The sequence below is a fragment of the Prionailurus bengalensis genome, chromosome C2, assembly GCF_016509475.1.
Source record: "Prionailurus bengalensis isolate Pbe53 chromosome C2, Fcat_Pben_1.1_paternal_pri, whole genome shotgun sequence".
In the NCBI taxonomy this organism is placed as follows: domain Eukaryota; kingdom Metazoa; phylum Chordata; class Mammalia; order Carnivora; family Felidae; genus Prionailurus; species Prionailurus bengalensis.
In genome coordinates, this window is record NC_057350.1 from 110,969,269 (window position 1) to 110,990,748 (window position 21,480).

The 21,480-nt window shown below is 36.3% G+C and overlaps 1 protein-coding gene across 1 annotated transcript in view; it reads left to right on the forward strand.

Annotated features, from left to right (window-relative positions):
- The first annotated feature begins 1,574 nt into the window (after positions 1-1,574).
- The window catches only part of DHX36 (DEAH-box helicase 36), a 50,365-nt gene continuing 30,459 nt past the window's right edge, over positions 1,575-21,480 (forward strand). The window contains exons 1-9 of the mRNA XM_043595080.1: positions 1,575-1,901; positions 9,380-9,504; positions 10,254-10,485; positions 14,307-14,345; positions 15,668-15,838; positions 17,494-17,573; positions 18,259-18,333; positions 18,484-18,650; positions 20,272-20,353. Coding sequence (XP_043451015.1) covers positions 1,653-1,901; positions 9,380-9,504; positions 10,254-10,485; positions 14,307-14,345; positions 15,668-15,838; positions 17,494-17,573; positions 18,259-18,333; positions 18,484-18,650; positions 20,272-20,353 — 1,220 coding nt within the window. The 5' untranslated portion in view covers positions 1,575-1,652. The remainder of the gene's footprint in view (positions 1,902-9,379; positions 9,505-10,253; positions 10,486-14,306; positions 14,346-15,667; positions 15,839-17,493; positions 17,574-18,258; positions 18,334-18,483; positions 18,651-20,271; positions 20,354-21,480) is intronic.

A 21,480-nucleotide genomic window follows, 5' to 3' on the forward strand; every position in this document is an offset into this window, starting at 1 on the left:
CCACAGCCTGTTAACTGGCCTCTCTATATCCACTTTTGCCTCCTCCATTCCTTTCTATTCAAAACAGCCAAAAATAATCAGTCTCCTACTTAAAGTTTACTGTTGTTCTCTATGTGGTATATAAGTTCCTCCATGCTTATGCTCCTTTCTACCTCTTTGGTCTTCTCCAACAGTCTTTAAATTTCAGTGTAGAGTTTTCTCAGTCTCCAATATTTTATCATTTCCCCTCATACACATTGTTTCCTCCACCTGGAATAATCTCTCCCCTTCCTCATTAGTCTGGCTAAAGTCTATTTATCTCAAAAGTCACTGCTTAACCTCTAGTGCTTTAAAAAGGACTTACCTGACTCCAAAATTAAGTTATTTTGCAGTAACATCTATGGTGTTGGGAAGAAAAATCTTATCCTTTACTCTCAGGTTTACTTCTTAGAGGCCTGCAAATTAAAATGACAAAAGACAGATTAACAAGGAAAGAGACAAATTTAATCCCATACCCATGGGACTTCATACAAAAACGTGTTTCAACAGATGGGTAGAACAGATGGCATATACACCATCTTAATAGGAGAAGAGGAGGAGGAGAAAGGCACTCATGGGAAAATACTTCTAGGAAGGAAAAATGGGCTCTTACGAAATAGATGGGATATATAACAGTTTTGTGGCAATGCCTGCTTAGCCTGCTTAACATTGGAATGCTGACTTCTAGTCTCCAGTGATAAGTCCATCTTATCAGTTCCTCTCCCAGGGGAAGGGGTTTATGACAATTGAGTTCTTTTGAATCCTTCTGGGAGGCTCTGATTTTAGGAAGTTCCAAGATTTCAGGAATTGAATGCCTCTGCTCAAAGTAATTTTTATGCCACAGAGGTGTATTCTGGACCCCTTCAAAGCATACAGCATTTTCCTTTCTTACCTCACTGCACAACCATTTCTTTTGCCTTTATCTTCTCAAGACGGTAAGCAAATGAAAGATGGTGCCACACTTGTCGTGTTCAGTGAGTATCCCTAGCACCTTTAAATCAGTGAAAATATGTAAATGAACTGGATGTCCCCTAGTGAACCTAGTGTCCCCTGCACCCTATTGGATAAAGGCAGTAAATAATGGCAATCCTTTAAGAAAGGCAGGGGCAGTTTTATATTTATGTATTTCAAACTGGTGTCAGGCTGTTTTCAAGATGTAGCTACCAAAAAACCCAAAAACATGAACTCATTTCATTTCTTTCAAGACTTTTAGTAGAAAACGCATCGATCCACAGGTTCTTTTACTGTGTCAACAGATGTTTACTATCCACGGCCTAATTGGACGCAAATTCCGGATTTAATCATGGATAATAAGAAAGGAAAAAGTAAAACCTATTTCCTCACATGTTTGGTGTAGGTAAGGAAACCCGCGAGCCTTTTGCTCCCTCTCCCTCCAGAGGTACAAAAATAGAGGACTGCGGGCACACCAAAGAAGACTTCACCTGAGCCAACTTCCTGATAACAGATGTCGTCCTCCCTGACGTCACCGGAAACAGCTACTTGTGACGCTCCAATAGCCCTCCCTCTCGCGCTGGGCGCCGGAAGCAAAACGGAAGTGGACGTGCACTAGCTTCCGGACCCGGACGCCATTTCTAGCGGTTGCAGGTTCTCACGAGTTGTAGTCTGCTAGGACAATGAGCTATGACTACCATCAGAGCTGGGGCCGCGATGGCGGGCCCCGCAGCTCCGGCGGGGGCTATGGGGGAAGCCATGGAGGGGGCCATGGAGGGAACCGAGGCTCTGGAGGCGGCGGCGGCGGCGGCGGAGGAGGAGGTGGTCGAGGCGGCCGAGGCCGACATCCCGGGCACCTGAAAGGCCGCGAAATTGGCTTGTGGTATGCGAAGAAACAGGGTCAGAAGAACAAGGAAGCGGAGAGGCAGGAGGTAAATCTGAAACTCGATAGTGGAGAGGGATGAGGCAGGACAGGCTTTTTCCCTTCCGCCGCCCCTAACCTTTTCGTTTTTTGTTCCTTGACTCATGCATGTGCTGTGTGAAATGAAAATCAAGTGTGCAAAGGTATTATGCTACAACTTCCGGTAGCGGATATTATGTAGTTTAACATTAGCCATGCTCATCTGACCTGGAGCAGTTAGGATTTGTGCAGGCTGGATGTATATTTTGCTTTAAGGACGTGAGAACTGTGAACAAAACAAATGTTAAGTTCACGTCCTATCGGAAGTTAACTTCATTGGGGTATCACTGTATTAGTATCTCTGGCCGCCCTTTCCCTTAGAAAAATTTTGGTCACTTTTATTTAAGTTCTTTGCCCAAAGAGTTCGAAAATAGCGGCCTTTTTGATACATACAAGTTTGCGCGGAATAAAAGCTGTCAAGTACTATTTTGAATGTAGATCGCTCAGAAGAATAGCCTAGCTTTCATATTTAGCATTAAAAAATAGCCACAAACCCAGGTTTTTTGTTTTTATGTTGGGCTGGGGAGGTTTCTGATGAGTAGCAGCTCCTCTTTGAGAAGGAAACGTGGGATCCTAGAAATAGTAGACGTTTCAAGAGATTATTTAGTCTCTTAGCATTGGTGATTGCCCGGCCCATTTGGTTTGTATCTTGAAGATCTGTAGTAAGGAAAGCATTAAAGTTCGCTGAGTGGCTTATTTTAGTTTAGTTTTTTTTTTTTTTTTTTTTTTTTTTAATTAAACAGAAGCTTTCTTACTATAAGCCTGAGAACAACTTTTTAGTAACTTCATTAAAAGCACCTTTCATGTTAGGTACTGAATGTATGTAATTAAGTTCTCATTTAGGCTTCTGCTTTTAAATTATTCCATTTCTTTATTTTGCTTTTATCCGTGTCATTTTCATCAAAATGATTTTTTGGCACTATCCATTTATCTTCACACCTTATCACCTTCTCTTTAAAAAACATATATACGTACATGTTTGTCAGCCCAAAATTAACTTGCTCATTGAGAAGACTTTTTTTTTTTTAATGAAGGGGAGCACATCTAAGTCATCTTGACATTGCAAGGATAATTGGCTGATTGCTATAAAAGGATGTGCACAGTAACTAGAAAAGTTACTCTTTATAAAGTTTTATTTAGCTCACATTATGGCTGTTGCCCTGGGGATCTAAAGAAACATGATACTGGGAAATATGATATTGGTTGGGAAAACATGCGAACAGATGAAAAATTTAATCAGGAAAAACTGCTCATTATTTCCACCTGAAGCTAGTTGTGTTATGGATCATTCTGAATGGAATTCTGGATTTCTACCCCTTCCCAAACCTTCATTTTAGTAAATGTTACTACCATTTATTCACTTGCAACTCCCAAACAGGATTTATCTTTAATATTTCTCTTTCATTTCAGCAAATCTGCCTGCTCTTTTTATAATATATCCCAAATCCACCGACTTGTCTCCACAGCAGTTACCATAGATCAAGCCACTATTTTGTTCAGTGTTCTTGGCCTCCTAACTAGTCTTTTGGCTCCCACTCCTGCTCTCCACTGAGTCTGTCCTTTGTAGAACCACTCACAGTACTTTCAAAAGCAAAAAGTAGATTGCCTCATTCTCTAGCTCACAATATGGGATTGGAAGCCAGGTCACATCTGTCTGAGTTGAATATATTTCAGTTGCATTGTAACATGTTTTACAGGAATCTTGGTAATATAGCTTCAGTATACTACTAGGTTTCCCTCTGTGTACTTAACTCTCTGAGCCCATGTTCCCAATCTGATGTAATTGTAGCTTTTGTAAATATACTTCTATTTTTGCTTTGTATTACGATTCTTCTACCATTCTCTCTAAAATGCATCTCCGTCTTCTCTATCTCAATATGACCATTTTTCAATGATTGGCTCATCCTACCTTTTTTTTTTTTTTTTTCTTTTTGACCACCTTCAGCCATGTATGATTGCTTCCCAATTTCCCTAACTTTTAATTTTTAGGTAATCCCTATGTTTACAAAGTTACCACATTCTAACAATGTGCTCTTTTTCTTTCAATTTTTATTTTTTTAAATTAATGATTGATATGTTTGAGACACTGTCTTAAGCACTGTATTAATAGGGTGTAGGCCCTACCTTAAAGAAATTGTGGTGTTAGGGGCTGTTACAGGGATAGTTTACAATGTTAAAATATTAAAAGGAGAATGTGGATTATCATCTAACTCAGACTAGGAAGATTTTCCAGAGGAAATAACTCTTAACGTGAAACTTGGAAGATAGCGAAGTGTGTATGTTTGGAATTGGGGGATTTGGAAGGGGATTCTCAGGCAGAGGCAGCAGCACGTGCCACAACTTAGAGGTCAAGCGGAACATGTTCAAGGAACTGAAAGAATAAGAGCATGGGTGTTGGAGTGTGGTGAGATGAAGGCAGAGCAGTGGCTTTCAAACTTGTTGACAGTTTCCCACAGGAAGAAATATATGTTAATTTGCAGCCTAGTGTACAGGTATGTATAACTGAACAAAAAGTTTCATAAAATGATAATTATCTGTACATTGCTCTGAGTGTGGTGTTGGTATCTTTTTTGCTCTTTTTTTTATTGATACTGATAATGATTCTTTAATATAATTTTATAAGCAACAATCTGAAAAGCCTGGTACTAGAAAAATAAGCAGCGCCTTGAAATTCATTGACTTGCCCCTAGGAACTCCTGTAAGCCATTAAAGCATTTGAAACAAAATAAATTATTGAGTATGTGTTTAAATTCATTTTCATACCAGTATAGAGAATGAACTGAAAAGAGGCAGTTCTGGGACAGGGAGACCAGTTAAGTAGGCTTTGCAGTAATTAAGGTGAGAAATGATAGCTTAAATTAGGACATGAAGATGGATGGAAGAAAGTGGACAGATTAAAGCAATTTAGGAGATTCAAAAGTGATTTTATCTGGGAGGGAAGGGGAAAGCAAGTATGTATTAATAAATGACATGTTTATGACTATATAAGAAACAGGCTTGATGGAGGAAGATAGACTCAGCTTAAGGACCCTGAGTTTGATGTTGTAGGGCATAAAAGTGAGGATTTCAGGGAGGTAGGAGGCCCTGTGGATCTGATGCCTAGAGAAATCTAGATTGGCAGTTCGTGGTCCTATGGATAGGTAGGTCCTATGGATAGTGAATGGAGAAGACAAGTGGGTGCAGGCCTAAATTCTATAGATCACTGTTTTTCAGACTTGAAAGTCTTGGCAGCTTTTTAAAATGTGGGACGAGGGTGGAGTGAGAGATTCTATTTTCCTGACAGGATCCCAAATGGTGCCAGTGTTGCTAGTTTGGAGATCATTAGGGTTCAGTGTAGAGTAAGAACATTTAAGGGTTGGAGTAAGAGAAGTTTCATAGATTCTTATCTAGGAAGGAACAGCCAGAGAAGAGGAAAATAAGGTGGGTGTTGTTTTGGAATCCAGGAGCAGTGTTGAAGGCAGCAAAGGGTGTATGAAAAAAGGAAAGTAATCAAATAGTGGCAAATGCTACAGAGATGTCAAGTAAGGTCAGAACTCAGAGTATCTATTGGATTTAGCTACAAGGTCCTTGGCAACTTTAATGAGAGCCCTTTCTGTGGAGTGGTGGAGGTAAAAGCCAGATTGCAGGGGGCTGACTAGTGAAGGAGAGGTGAAGAAATGGAGAACTTTTCAATCAGTTTTACTGTGAAGAGGAGAAAGAAAAATAGGGCAGTATCTGATAGGGTTGGGTGGATTCAAAAGAGGATTTTGTGTTGTAGAAGTAAAGAGATTTGGGAGACCTAGGTGGCTCAGTCTGTTAAGTGACCAACTCTGATTTCCTCTCAGATCATGATCTCGTGGCTCCTGAGACCCAGTCCGGCTCCAAACAGACAGTGTGGAGCCTGCTTGGGATTCTCTCCCTCCCTCTCTTGTCTGCCCCCACCCCTGATGTGCACACACTCTTTCTCTGTCTCACAAAATAAATAAACGTTTTTTCTTTTTAAGGTAAAGAAATTTGACTCTATTCCTGTTCATGTCTGATGGTAGGGAGTCAGTGGAGAGGAAACGTTTATCAGGTAGATTAAATTATGCTGCAGTAGTAAACAGCCTCCAAATCATAGGGAGCTATAACAACAAAGGTTGCTTTTCTACTCAAATTACTGGACCATTGGGAGTTAGGTTGAGAGTTCTCCTTATGAGAATGGCTCACAGAGCTCCACCCATCTGAAAAGTAGCTGGTTTTGGTGGCAGCTGGAGGGAATACAGTAAATTGCCCTGATTCTTAAGAGACTCCTGTTAACATTTCTCTGGCCAGTAAGTCACATGGTGATGCTTACGTCATGGGTGGGAAAATGTACTTCTACCATATACCTGGAAAGAGGCAAACCAGAATATTGATCAGTAGGCTAATGACTACCAGAGAGAGATTTAGGAAAGGAATGTAAATCTCAATAGAAGGATTAGCCCTGAGGAAGTGAAAGGAATTATTGGACTGCAGAGTTTAGTGGAGAGATCAACCTTAAGCAGGAAAATGGCCTCCCAATTCCATTAACGGGAAGGAAGAGAACAAAGGATAGATTCTGATACAGGTGGACTTGGGTTTGGTGGCAATCAGTTGAGGACTTTTCCATTTGTTTTTTTCTTTGTGAAATGTTGAGGGTGAACAGGAAGGTGGTAATGGTTTAAAATAGTTGCACACAATTAGAAGCTAATAAACGTAGACAATTTGCTGGATATCACTGTGGATCTTCTTTGCCAGGAATTTATGACTAAAAGCAAAGATATTTGAGGTTGTCCAAAAAAGGGGAAAACAATAAAAAAAATTAAATGCCATGATAAAATAAAATAGTCATGACACCCAAAACATGATTGAGATTCTCCATGCTTGAGGGGTGAGGTAGAGTGAAGGGTGATACATCACACTGGTAGAAGATTAGGAGGAGGTAACCTACCAAAAAAAGGTTAGATCCATGTTTGGAATTTTGGCACTCCTAAAATCTCCACTGCCCATAGCCTCTGGAGCCTCATTGTGGGAGAACCTTGTTAAAAACAATTTATAGGAGGTATAAGTTGTGTTTTTACTAAAAAGTATAAATTATTGGGCGCACCTGAGTGGCTCAGTCAGTTAAACGTCCGACTTTGGCTCAGGTCATTATCTCACAGTTGATGGGTTTGAGTCCTGCATCAGGCTCTGCCCTGAATGACTCAGAGGATGGAGCCTGCTTTGGATTCTGTCTCTCCCTCTTTCTCTATCCCTTCCCCTGCTTGTACTTTGTCTCTCTCTCAAAAATAGGTAAACATAAAAAAAAAAAAGTATAAATTATGTTTTCAGGGTCTTTTTCATTTTTCAGTCATCCTGCCTTTTTTGTGAATATCTAAAACTCATACGGCTAGGTGAGAAGAACTTTTGTTCTGCTAGTAGAGATTAAAAAACTTCAAAATACAAGGTTTTTTTGGTTGAAGAAATGCTATTCTGTGACTTTCAGTTGGAAATAAATCATTCTTCAGAGAAGAAGTGCTTAATCTGTCCCATTTTGAAAGTGAACAGAAGAAACAGTGCCTTTGGATGGTTGAGGTGTTGGGAAAAATTAAGGAAACTTTGCTTGATAATGACTTTATGTCTTGGCGTTCCTTCCTAGAGTAGTCTTTAATCATTAAAATGTCCTGTAGTTTCTAACTGCCAAGAAAAAACTCGATGACCATTTCATGTAGGTATACAAAGCAATAAATGTTAACATGTGCTGAGGACATTACAGAATTCAAAGTATAGGGCAGAAATGTTCCAATAATGAAACTCTGTTGGGTGTCCCCAAGACCACTCAGGTTCCGTAATTTACGAGAAGGAATTGCAGAACTCTGAAGAGCTGACATATGCAATGTTTTGGGGTTTTTTACAGCAGTTCTTTACAGATTAAAATCATCACAGGTCAAAAAGATGCGTAGAGCAGTCTAGGAGAAACCAGGTACAAGCTCCTAGTCTTGGTGGAGACTACATACCCTATACTATGAAGAGATACATTAGTCTGATATATAAACCATTTTAACGAGATTTTCATGCTGTATAGTTAAAAAAAAAAAAATGATGGGCTTTAGTACCTGTCAATAAACAGATTTTGCTCTAACCTGTGCTTCCTTACGGCTTTCCTATCAGCCAGAGTTTGGACTTTTTAATTGTATAAGCATAATGATTGTTTTAGTAAACTTTTCAGTTAAGTTGCAGAAGTCTTCTGGAATTTACCAGAGATCTGCTTGTATTCTTTTTGTGTATTTCTTTAAAGAGAAAAATGGATTTAATACAAAAGTCATGCACATTCATTGCAAAAAATAGATTCAGCCATTCATCCTTTTGGCAAACTTGTCTGCAGCATCTACTACTGTGTGTCAGAAATACATCTGGGGGCACCTGGGTGGCTCAGTGAGTTAAGTGTCCGACTTTGGCTCAGGTTATGATCTCACGGTTCGTGGGTTTGAGCCCCGTCGTGGGTTTGAGCCCTGTCTTGGGCTCTGTGCTAACAGATCAGAGTCTGGAGTCTGCTTCGGATTCTGCGTCTCCCCTCCCCTGCTAGTGCTCTGTTTCTGTCTCTCAGAAGTGAATAAACATTAAAAAAAAAAAAAAAATCTGGAAGACATACTGCAAAAATGTAGGATATAAAGTGAATAATCTATTTCAATATTAGTAATAATGAAAATAAGATTTGCTGCATATATTTTCTACAACTGGTGTTTTTTGTTTTTTTTTTCATTTAATATCTTGGTTGTCTTTCCTGTCTGCACACTTGAGGAAAAATCTACCCTCTCTTAACTACTCTGTTTAAATTCAACTAGTTACAATGTACAATTATAAAAGAACAGTTGTAAAAGTTCTTGTTCTTACTGTGTAATTCCTATCCTGTCCGGTATTGTTTGTTTAATTCTCTTCTGAAGCAGCTACATCATCACCATATTGGAGCATCATCTTCATGAATGTTGATCAATTTTATTTATTTCCTCTGAGCTCAGCCTTCTTCCTAATGTATTCATCTTTTTACTGTAAGAACTTTAAAGTGCTCATTGCCACCAAATATTATTTCCAGTTTTCAATTAGCTTTTTTTTAAACCAAACATTTGTGTTTTAGTAACTTTAATTGTGAGTATCTTTGAAAATTTCAGACAGAAAAATTTATAATAATCAGTATGTGAGAGGGTAGAAGAGAAAGGAACCAAAGTTTTAGTAAGGGATGTAAATGTACTTTTTTTTTGCCAGTTATATTGCAGCTAATTTTATAGGTATATATAGCAGAAAAAGGATATATACAAAAATATTAACATTAGGTCTGTGAAGTGAAATTGGACTAGAGCACCTGGTAGGGCAATTTTAGGTTTCATATGAATGTTGGATATGTATATATCTGCTCTTTTGTTTTAGTTATCAAATGATTTTGTACATGCTTTCTAGTGTTGATAAGGATACTGTTTGCTTTGCACAAAATAGAGAGCTGTGGTACACATGGATGAACGTCGAGAAGAACAAATTGTGCAGCTGCTGCATTCAGTCCAAGCTAAGAATGATAAAGATTCGGAAGCACAGATATCCTGGTTTGCTCCTGAAGATCACGGGTAAAGCAAAACACATTCTTTTAAAGAATGGACCGAGTAACACTTCTTTCATAGCATTGGCTAGGGGGAAAAAAAGATAATAAAAATAACCTCTTTAGACTCTTCAATAAGTGAAATTTAACCTTGAAGTAAGCCTTTTTCTTATATAGACTGACTCTATTTGGTGGTAGATTGAAAAAAATCCAGATGGCACATTCATTCCACAGAAAGCTAAATGGTAGGAATAGTCTATTTGGATATGTGATCATTATTAAGTTATTGTTTATTGTTTTCCTTTTCACCATCTTTGTATTTCCAAAATTCTGGGAGAAATCTGTAAGAAGTTAAATTGTTGCTATTTTAGGATGATTACGGGGTCTGTACCATTTAGAGGAAAAATTAAGACAGGTTTTTCTGGGACTGTATAATGTAGCATCCCATTTATAAGCACTCAGAAATGGTGGCAGGAAGAAAATGGAAGTTGTGAAATGAAGCTTAGAAAAATCAGAAAAATACGGTAAGTCATTGCAATGGAGGGATGACTTATGTGAATTTTAATTTTTTTAGCTACACAAGGAATAACTTGTATGGTAATATCTATTTACAAGGAGGAAAACTTTGAATTCATTATAAAAATCTAAGTATTTTCATAATTGATCTAAGAAAGAATAATAGCTGGTGATTTTAAAATAATTAGCATATTGTTTTGTGTCAGGGCTCTAGCAGCTCTTCATTTAACCTTTTATCATTTTTTTATTTTGTCAAAATAGTTACGGGACTGAAGCTCCTGCTGAGAGCAAACCAAACTCAGAGAAAAAACTTGAGGACCAGGAAAAGAAATTGATAAATCAAGAAAAGAGGACATTTAGAATCAGGGACAAATATATTGACCGAGATTCTGAGTATCTCTTGCAAGAAAATGAACCTGATGTAACCTTAGACCAACATCTATTGGAAGATTTACAAAAGAAAAAAAGTGACCCTCGGTATATTGAAATGCAGGTAATGGAAAGCAAGATGTGGAAAAAGTTTTTGTCATTTCTTCTCACACTTGATAAAAATATATTTACGTTTAGAAGTAGCTACGTGGTATAGATCAGTGGTATTTCTATAGACTGTTCTCTGTGGGGATTCTTTCTCTTATACCAGAGAAAAGCATTGGGAGTGGAATTGCATATAACCTACAGCAGCTTACATAGTGAGGAGAAGAAATTAGTTGAACCTTTCTTGGACAGTTTTGTGAGATGTCGTAAGAGACAAGGTGGTTAGAATTGTAAGGTGTTTAGACCATTTAATCCAACTCCTTCCTTTTACAGATGATAAAATTAAATACCCCAAAGTAATGATGTACATATGTTCGCCAGCATTTTAAAGATAAGACTGTGACAAGAACAAAATTCTTCTGAGTTTTTCAGTATGTTCTTTCTATGGTAGGCAAGATATTTTTAGGTCCCTTCCTGTTAAAACATAAAATTTACGCTTTGTGGATATTCTAGAGATAGATGTAATAAAATGTTCACATGTATTTCTTTTAAGAGAAAATGAGGAAATTCTGAGGGCCACATCTTTAATATGCAAATATGTATTACTTTTTGTGAGAAAGGCAGAATATCACCTGTCCCATAGGAAAGAAAGGATCCATTGACTGTCGTTGATGAGGTTGGATATCCTGATTAGAACAGTTGAGGTAAAGGGGCACCTGGATTGCTCAGTCGGTTAAGTGTCTTGACTCTCGGTTTTGGCTCACTCATGATCTCAGTTTCATGAGTTTGAGCCCTGCATTGGGCACTGCACTGACAGCACAGAGTCTACTTGGGATTCTTTCTCTCCCACTTTCTCTGCCCCTCCCCTGCTCATGCTGTCTTTGTCCCTCTCAAAATAAACTTAAAAAAATTATTTAAAAAAAAAAAAAGTGGGGCACCAGGGTGGCTCAGTCAGTTAAGCGTCCAACTTCAGCTCAGGTCATGTCATGATCGCAGGTCTGTGAGTTTGAGCCCCGTGTCGGTCTCTGTGCTGAGAGTTCAGAGCCTGGAACCTGCTTCAGATTCTGTGTCTCCCTCTCTCTCTGCCCCTCCCCTGCTCATGCTTTGTCTCTGTCTCTCAAAAATGAAAAAATTAAAACAAAAAACAGTTGAGGTAAGGTTGTCCAGAGGGGAATTGTGTAATTTTTTGATGCCTATGTAGTGAAAATATGATTCCAGGACAGGAGACTTCAAGTTTAATCATTTCAGATTATTGTGGTTGAGAGCAGAGCTTCTTTTATAGCCTTAGGAAGAAGGAGATTTAGCTCCTATCTCTCTGCTTTGTTTGGAGGACAGACTCAAATATTAAAAATGTGTGAGTGATCCAGTAAGGAAGTTAGGAGAACAAATGTGTAAAACATTCTTCCTATTGGCTAGACACTTACAAACACTTCACATGTACTACATCATTTAAACCTCCCAACAACCCTGTGTAAGAAATTCTGCATATTTGTGATGGAGAGGGGAAAAAATCTTAGGTCAAGTGACCTATCTACAGTTGCACAGCTAGTAACAGAATCCAGTCTAAAATTCAGATGTATTGGGTGCCTGGGTGGCTCAGTTGGTTGAGCCCCTGATTCTTCTTTTCAGCTCAGGTCATGATCTCACAGTTGTGCCATCAAGCCCTAGGTCATGTGGAACCTGTTTGGGATTCTCTGTCTCCCTCTCCTTTTGCCCTTTCTTTGCTTGTGCTCTTGCTCTCTCAAAATAAATAAAATAAAAAATAAAATAAAAGTTAGATGTGCTTAAGAGCTCAACTTTTTAATCCTTTTTGGTAATATGCCATTGTTATAATTTATTTAATAAACATTAATTTTCCATTTTTTACATGTCTGTCATTGTGCTGTGTTTTCTGAAGACTAATAAGACATTTCCTGTCTTCAAGCAGCTTATAATCTTCATTGTCTCATATCTCAGGGTTACAGCCAGAAATTAGGAAATAGAAGGGTTGTCTGTCTTGATAAAGAATATTGGGTTGTAACTATCTTCAGCATTTACATATTTAGAAAGCAAATGTGGTTAATGCTAGTTTCAAATTTAATGGGAGAGCTTCTATATATTTATATATTGAGATGGTTACATTGAAGTACATGAAGTACTTCTAGAAATCATTAAATCGTTTTAAATAATGTATTATAATAAAAAATTACCAACAAAAGTGTGGCAACTTGTTTCAGATTGCTAGAATTCATTCAAGTCATCACATTGCCTTGTTTTTTATGATACTGAGAATTATCTGACTGACCATAACCAAGCAGGCATATATAGCATAATATATAGCATAGTTAATAATGCTAATATATATATATAATGTTAATATATTAACAATGTGTTATATATATAATGCTAATATATAATATATAGTGTATAGTTAGTAATGCTACCCTGTATATTTGAAAGTTGCTAAGAGCTTAAAACTTCTTGTTATAAAGAAAAAAATTGTAAATATGTGTGATGATGGATATTAACTAGACTTAACTGTGGTAATCATTTCATAGTACAAGAAGATACTGAATCATGTTATACACCTGAAACTATTATAATGTTGTATGTCAATTACATCACAAAAAAAATAGTGGGGGATTTTTTTTATTCTCCTATTTTGACAAATCTAGGCAAAAGATGAGGGCAATATTTCAAGAAATAAAAATTTTTGAAAAATGGCAATAATATACTGGATTACCTGGGACAGTTCTAATTTTACTGCTTTTTTTTTTTTTCTTTTCAATAAAGGAAGTTTATTAAAGCTGTGGTTTTTTCATGTTATAATGTACCTAGGTCATTGTAAACCATAATACTCTTAAGTGTATGTCATTTTCATGTAGTGTAAGTTTTCAGAATTGCAAAGACATCATCAAATAAAAGATACAGGAGTTAATCATTTCTTCTTGGGTGTTTTAGTTGCAATTCACCAAAAATTAAGTAGCTTATATGTGTCAGAAACTGCTACTTTTTATACAAAGGTTTTTCATTCAGATTCCTTGCAACCTTATGAGATACAACCTTTGAGGGATTCAGGATCCAGGTTTGTCTTAAGATCTTAGCTCTTAAATGGTAGGACCAGATTTTCTTCACATATTACTTGTTGTATGTATTTATTTTTTTTATTTTTTTTTAATGTTTATTTGGTTTTGAGAGACACAGTGACAGAGTGAGAGCAGGGGAGGGGCAGAGAGAGAGAGGGAGACACAATCCAAAGCAGGCTCCAGGCTCTGGGCTATCTGCACAGAGTCCGACATGGGGCTTGAACCCACGAACTGTGAGATCATGACCTGAGCTGAAGCCGGACGCTTAACTGACTGAGCCACCCAGGTGCCCCACATGTTACTTGTTTTCAATTTTCTTTGATTCTGAAAGGCAAGTACCCAGAAGTAATTCATCTGTACTAGTGCCTAATGGATTAGTAAATGGTGGATTGATGGGTGGGAAAATGAATTGTGATAGCAAAACAAATCTAAGATGAATATATAAAACAAACAAAAGATGGTAAAAGCAATTTAGGGACTACAAGAATGCTATATTAGACGACAGATCAGATTGCATTTTACTGCCACTTTAACTCAAAGAGTGTCTCCACTCTGTTGAATGTAGTGGAATTCTCTTTTTCAGTGTTTTAAAAATAAAGGGGATTGTTAAGTTCATGAGTTCTTTTTTATAAAAATTCTTTTTTAAGTCTTGATACTTGACATAATCAATGAAGTAATAATATATTGGGATTCTAGCATATTTATGATATATTCTGATTACCATGATTGTAATTTGATTCTTTTGTGAAAATTAACAATTGTTTTTAATTTTCAGCATTTCAGGGAAAAGCTGCCTTCATATGGAATGCAAAAGGTAAAATAATATATCCTTTAATTTGCAAAATACTTAAAATATAATTCTTTTAAGATCTATATCAAAAAATACAAACTAAAGAACTTTCCTCTGAAGGATATTATTGAAAGTTCATTTTATTCTTTTGAATTTTTGAAAGACCAAAAGAAAAAAATGGTCATGAAACCATTTTCCTGAACTTTTCTCATTTCTGTCTAAAATGAAATGTTTAGAACTTTAAGAAAAGTAGAATTTTCACATGTAAATTATCTTGGGTAAATACCCTTACTCCTAATTTGAGACCAAACATTTTAATTAAAATTGAGACTACTGAAAATAGAGTACTTTAGTTAATTTATTATGCTTTATTACATAGTTACCTTATAGAGAGTAATACAGTCCTCCATCCTACTCTGTTCTCTCAGCCTTACTTTGTTTTGATTAAAGTTTTGGTTAAGTACCACCTGCCACAGTGTTTTTTCCTCCCTTAGGCTGGTGTAAATTCTTGAGGACAAAGTGTTCACTATGTATTACTTGACTCAGAGACCCCCCCCCCCCCCCGTAAATATTGAATGAATTAATCACATGCTGTACAAGCTATAATTTCATTGTTTAAACTTGGAACTTGTTCTGATATATGTATAGTGTGTTAGAGTAGATGGGAAAATTTTTAAAGGTGAGTTTTCAAAATGTAGATAAAAATAACCTCCAATACTACTTTGAAGTAGTAGGATGGTCTTATTAATACAGTGAATATTACTATTAAAAATATTAGTGTTTATCTAAAAGTTTTAAGAAAGACCTTCCCCAAATGTGAGGTTTTCCAGATATTTGAAGTTTACTCCTTTGATTTAGGTATTTACAAACTTTAATTATTTGAAAGGAAATACATTATAGACTTCCTTGTTCTCTGGAACAGCATACAAAACTTGTTCTGCAGACAAAGCCGTATTGTTTGAGTTTTGATATAACCCCTTAATGTCTTCAGTAGTTGGTTGGGTATTGGGATTTTTCTTGTACTCAGTAGTCCTACACTCAGCATTCTTTTTAATTAATGTTTATTCTTATGTGTAGAACTTAGAGCTGTCTCTTCTAGTTCTTGTTGGTGTGTTTTCCTTTCATAGTGCCTTGTGTTTGTTTTTTTCATAATTTGATGCTGCTTTTCTCTTGAAAACAGGTAGACTCAGATATACAAACTGTCAGCATTGCATTTAACAAAATTTTAAATGCATTAATACCTTTGTTAAAAATGGTTACCTTCAGTTTGATGGTATTTTGATTACTACTTTTTCAGAGTTAGTCACTATGTGATGTTCTTCAACTTATTTTCCATTTTGAAATAGGAATTGGTGAATATGATTGATAACCATCAAGTAACAGTAATAAGTGGTGAAACTGGTTGTGGAAAAACTACTCAAGTTACTCAGTTCATTTTGGATAACTACATTGAAAGAGGAAAAGGATCTGCATGCAGGATAGTTTGTACTCAGCCAAGAAGAATTAGTGCCATTTCGGTAAGTAATGTCTCACTTTTTAAAATTCCCCACTTTATTTTCCATCCTCCTAGTCTTGCTGGAACTAAACTGCTTTGAAGGTTTGTAATGGTTCTTAAATAGATTTAGGATGTGTTGTTTTGAAAGTAAATATTTGGTAGTAAAGACCAAAATCTTGAATGACCTCTTATTGATAATGGATGTTCATGAGTTTAAGATAAATTATAAATTCAGGTAAACTTTAGTATAAAATTAGAAGAAGAGAAAGCTGATAAATTTTTGTGGGATTATAAACTCCAAATAATCCCCATCAGTGTAGATGCTTTAAATGTTACCACTTGATTCATTCAGCATTGTTTTTTGGTTCTCAGATTGTTTTTTCAGTATGTAAGTACACTGATGGTGAAAGCAGGAAGCCTTGCATATTTTAGCTGCATTTTAAATTTTTTAATGCAATTGCTCAATAAGAGGGAATTTATCATAAAAATTAAGATACTATTTTAGGTTTATCCTATTAACACTTTTAGGTACATGTTTATTACAAACAAACAGCATTTCTGTTTGTTTAGTTAGAGGACCTAGTTAAGTGTATGGGTTATGTATTTTTTAATATGTTAGGGGTTTCTTGCAACATTTGATGGGTATAGTGAATTTATTTCAGTGTTACATGGTTTTTTGTGTAAATTTAAATTATAAAGATTTACGGTTATGTTTAGTTGTATGATACTGCTATTTATCATCTCCAGGTCATTTAATAAAGAATTTGGTTAGAGACTGTGTTACCAATTGTGACAATATTTTGGAGGAAATAACAGTATACATTTTAAACTATGATTTCTAAAGAAAGTGCAGTAGTCTTTTTGGTAGAATCATATTTCTAGAAATTTTATAAGATGACAGAATGGCAAAAAAGAACCACTTTTGGTATAGTACAATTATATAGCTAGATTTAAGTAAGTTAAAAATATGATCAATTTTCACTAATACAATATTACACATATATATTGACAGTGGGAAGAAATACTGACTAGGTTATTTTTTGTTTATTTTTCCAAGATCTGTTGGGCAATACTTAATTTCTGAAGTATTGTTTCTTAATTATGCCATTTTCTATTTCTAATCTCATAAATCACTGTCACAAGATGTCTATTGGTTACTTTTAGTTACATAAATTCGTATTGGATTATCAATTCCAAGTTAATTTTTGGCAGCCATAACTTTTAGAACAAAACCAAGAACCAGGAATGAAGCAACACCAATCTCTACCAAAAACAAAATCTCGAGTAACAAAAAGTACCAACATGTATTTGCCCTCAAATTATATACAAGGTTTATAAGTTTAGATCATGATTTCTGTTTTAGAAAAGTTCAAAAGAAAGGTAGAGATGAATGAGAGGATGCTATATAGAAAGTTAGTTTGAAAATAGCGATGAGAATTTGGCCTTGAAGGGCTTTTTAAGAGAAAGTGGAAAGTCAATGTAAGAGGCAGTAGTCTGCAGCTTTTAAGGGACAATACACGGTTTTAGAACCCTTGAATTTTAGTATCTGTCTCTTCTTTTAACTCCTGAAAATCTGATGAACATTTTTTCAGAAATCCCAGGTTTTATGGATGTTCAAGATATTTGTCCTAAAGGAAATCCTATTTTCTTTGTAAATGTCTTTTATTTTGATTAAAGGTTGCAGAGAGAGTGGCCGCAGAAAGGGCCGAATCTTGTGGCAATGGTAATAGTACCGGATACCAGATTCGTCTCCAGAGGTAAAGAATGTTCACCTCTTGTATACAGGTAGATTTTAGTGAAACATTGAAGTTAGAGATTCAAAAGAAAGATTTCCCCCTATTTTTATGTTGATTACTATTAAAATTAACATTTAAAGTAACTGCAGCATAGGAAGCTTGCAAACTACAAACTCCTGTTTGGATTGTCTTTTTTTTTAAAGTGTGCTTTTATATTATTAAGTGACTAGAGAAATAACTTACCTGGATATACATTAGTAGATCATCACTGCACTTGAAAGGAGTTGCTGTCTTGTATCTTTTGGTACCACCATCCACTGCCATCCCTCCCCCCCCCCCCTTGACTTTATTGATTTTGGTATCTTTAACTTACCGTATGTCTGTAGTCCTTTTCTGGAGCTCAAGATTCCATTTAGCTTTTTAAATGAACTGATTTTTCAGTCACTGAACAGAAATTTAGGCCCCTAAGTGTTGTTTTCTGAATGTTAATGGTTATGCCTTTAAAAAGACATCATTGATGTATCGTGACAGTGAAAATAATGTATAGTGAACTTGAATGTAGTATTTCCCATTACTCTATTGCAGTAAGCATTCCTATAACCAAAAAGTTAATTGTGAAGATTTTCTTTTAAACTTTTGTGGTACTTAGTAATTTGTTCAGTAAAGACACTAAAACCAAAACTCATCTCCTGTCTTTCATTCACAGTCGGTTGCCAAGGAAGCAGGGTTCTATCTTATACTGTACAACAGGAATTATCCTTCAGTGGCTGCAGTCAGACTCGTGAGTATGTTTCACTTTAGGACAGACATTTAGTTAGTTAGACATTAGCAAAAGATGTCAGTATTAAATTGGATTTTACTAATTGTTAAAGTAGAATGGTTCCGTTTTTGAATTTTGTACTAAGTTTCATACTTCACACTTTTGCTTTAGGCGTTTGTCCAGTGTTAGTCATATTGTGCTTGATGAAATCCATGAGAGAAACCTACAGTCAGATGTTTTAATGACTGTTATTAAAGATCTTCTCAATTTTCGACCTGACCTGAAAGTCATATTAATGAGTGCGACATTGAATGCTGAGAAATTTTCAGAATATTTTGGTGAGTAAATTTTATGATTATTGCTTTAGGAAGTTATCACAAAGCCACTGAATTTAGAGTTAATAAAATTTAAAAAAAAATCAAAAAGCTAATACATTTCTAGGTACCAGGTACTTAAAATAAATGTTTAGTAAATATTCTCCTAGCTTCTAATCTCATAGATTAGAGAATTGAGCCTATTTTTGAAAGGTGGCATCATCTGTGTTACAGTGAAGACATGTAGGTTTTTGGTGCCACCATCAGGTAATTAAGGTGGCATCAATGAATTCAAACCTCATGTTTGAATATTTTGAACATTTTTTTTGTGATTGTTCTGTGGTTTTCATGTACTGTCACAGGCTAGAGTGTCAGCTTGCTAATACTAATAGTACTCATGGCCACTTCTGGAACACCTTCAGTGTGCCAGGTGTACTGTATTTGGCACTTTATCATCTTAACACCTTGTGAGGTAGGTGCTAGTATTCCCATTTTTGCCGATGTGTCTTTCCAGTATGCCTTGTAATGGTTGCATAATTAAGAGAGGGTTGAGGGGTGCCCGGGTGGCTCAGTCGGTTAAGCATCTGACTTCACCTTCAGCTCAGGTCATGATCTCATGGTTCATGAGTTCGAGCCCTGCATTGGGCTCTTGTGCTGACAGCCCAGAGCCTGGAGCCTGCTTTGGATTTTGTGTCTCCCTGTTTCTCTCTACCCCTCCCCAGCTCGCTCACTCTCTCTCAAAAATAAGTAAATATTTTAAAAAAGAGTTGAGAGGATTTGAAACAAAATTTGATTAGCTGTAGAGTACATTTTTAAAAAAATACGCTTATCTTTTTTGCTTCCAGTTGTAGGAGAAGGAGAGGAAAATGGTGGGAGGTGGGGTAAGGGTGAATAGTTAAAATGGAAGCTTAAAGACGTGTGAAATTAGTTGCTTGTATTGTTTTGTTTGTTGTTGTTTTGATGCATGGTCCAGACCTAACATTGAATAAACTGCTCAAACTTGTGCAATTCACAGGCAGAGCTGTGAGACCACCTGAGATACTTTTTGACCTCTGATGCTATGTTGGCCTTGGTTTACAATGTATACTGCTTGTTTTGCATGGTCTGAAATATAAGTAGCATTTAAGTAACAGTACTAAGAGAGGTAGTTTTTTGTGTGGTTTTTTTTTTTAACTAGTGTTTCTAAAATAATAAGTAACAATTTAATATTTTGCTAGGTCTTATTTGAACTACTTTTTTTTCTCTTTTCCTGATTCTGGGTACCACAAGAGTAGTGCTTCTTAAGTTGATTTCACTAAAACTTGGGTTCTGCTGGTACCATCTTGACTAGTGATGGAGAGGAAATAGACTTCCAACTAATGAGTTATGAGTCCAACTTAAAATGCTCTATTCTTTGATATATTGTGTTACTTTGTAGAACCGTGATGCGTGTGTACAGTTTGGTAGCAGTAAAATGGTAGTAAATGAAGAGTAGACTGCTACTTTTCATTAAATTCATTATGGAAAAATAGGGTAGAATTGTAAAAGTGCCAGAACCATCTTTGAACTTAAGAAAGGTAAGAAAGGTATTGGCCTATTTATAATCTGTTAATTTTTTTTTTTTAAACGTTTTGAGTATAGATTTATGTCTTGTCTGCCATAATAGGTAACTGTCCAATGATACACATACCTGGTTTTACTTTTCCGGTTGCGGAGTATCTTTTGGAAGATATAATTGAAAAAATAAGGTAAGTAAATATTAGGAAATAAGAGCTTTAAAAATACTAATGCCACCTTTTTTTTCTGTTAAACTTTAATCTCAGAGGCTCTTTTTTAACCACTACCTTCTAAAACATTGTTTTTCCTTAAATGAGGGATTCCCAAACTTGGTTGCACATTAAAATCACCTGGAGCCCTTTAAAATCCAGATGCCCAATTCACATTCCCTACCTTAATTACATTACAAAATCTGGGCTGGTAGCCAGGCATGAGTTTTTTAAAGCTCCCTGGGCAGCAAAGTTTGGGAACCTTTGTTATTAGTGCTTGAACCTCTCCTCTGATTGTCCTACCAAGTTTTCAGTTTTTGCTGGCTTCCATTGCCTACCCTTGACATAAGATTTCCCCTGAGGGTTCTTAATTAGCCTTTTTTCAGTCTTTCATGGTTTCACTGTGCCATCCTGTTTCCATGGCCATAGTTGTGTATTTTCACCGCTCTCAGAGCTGGAGCTTCTGAAGCTCTCCCTGAACTTTGCATTTGGTATCTAACTCTCTACTCAGCAGCATTCCGGTACCATAGGTACCTTGAAGCTCACGTTTTTCCAGCTGAAATCATTATCTTCTATTCATTCCCCACCGTGCTTCCACCAAAACGTTAAAATGAAATAATTTCTCTTTGCAAGTTTGCCTTACAATGGTTACTATCCTCCACGCAGTGTCTGAGCTGTAAATCCAAAGACTAATATTTATCAAGCAGTTGATAAATCATACCAGGATATGTTAACTGCTCTACATGCCTAGTAACTCAGTCTAAATCATTCTGTACTCCCACCTTTCCCACAGTACAAACCCTGAGAGCTTTCTCCTTGCATGTGCCCTCTCATTTCCGTTTTTTCTGCTTAAGGTTGTTATTATCTCTTCCGTGCTAGTAGTTCCTCTTCTGGTACTGTCTTCACTCTCACATATATGTGAGAGTGCCATGTATTTTCCTACAAAATCTGGTTATGTGAGCTTTCTCCCCCTTGTCAAGCCTCCTGAAATTTTTCTTTAAAAACTTGTTTAAGGACCTTTATGTTTGTCATGACCTGTAGCAGAATACCTCAACTAGTATACCCAAATTATTGATCCCTTCAACACTCTGGCCATTAGCTACTAACAG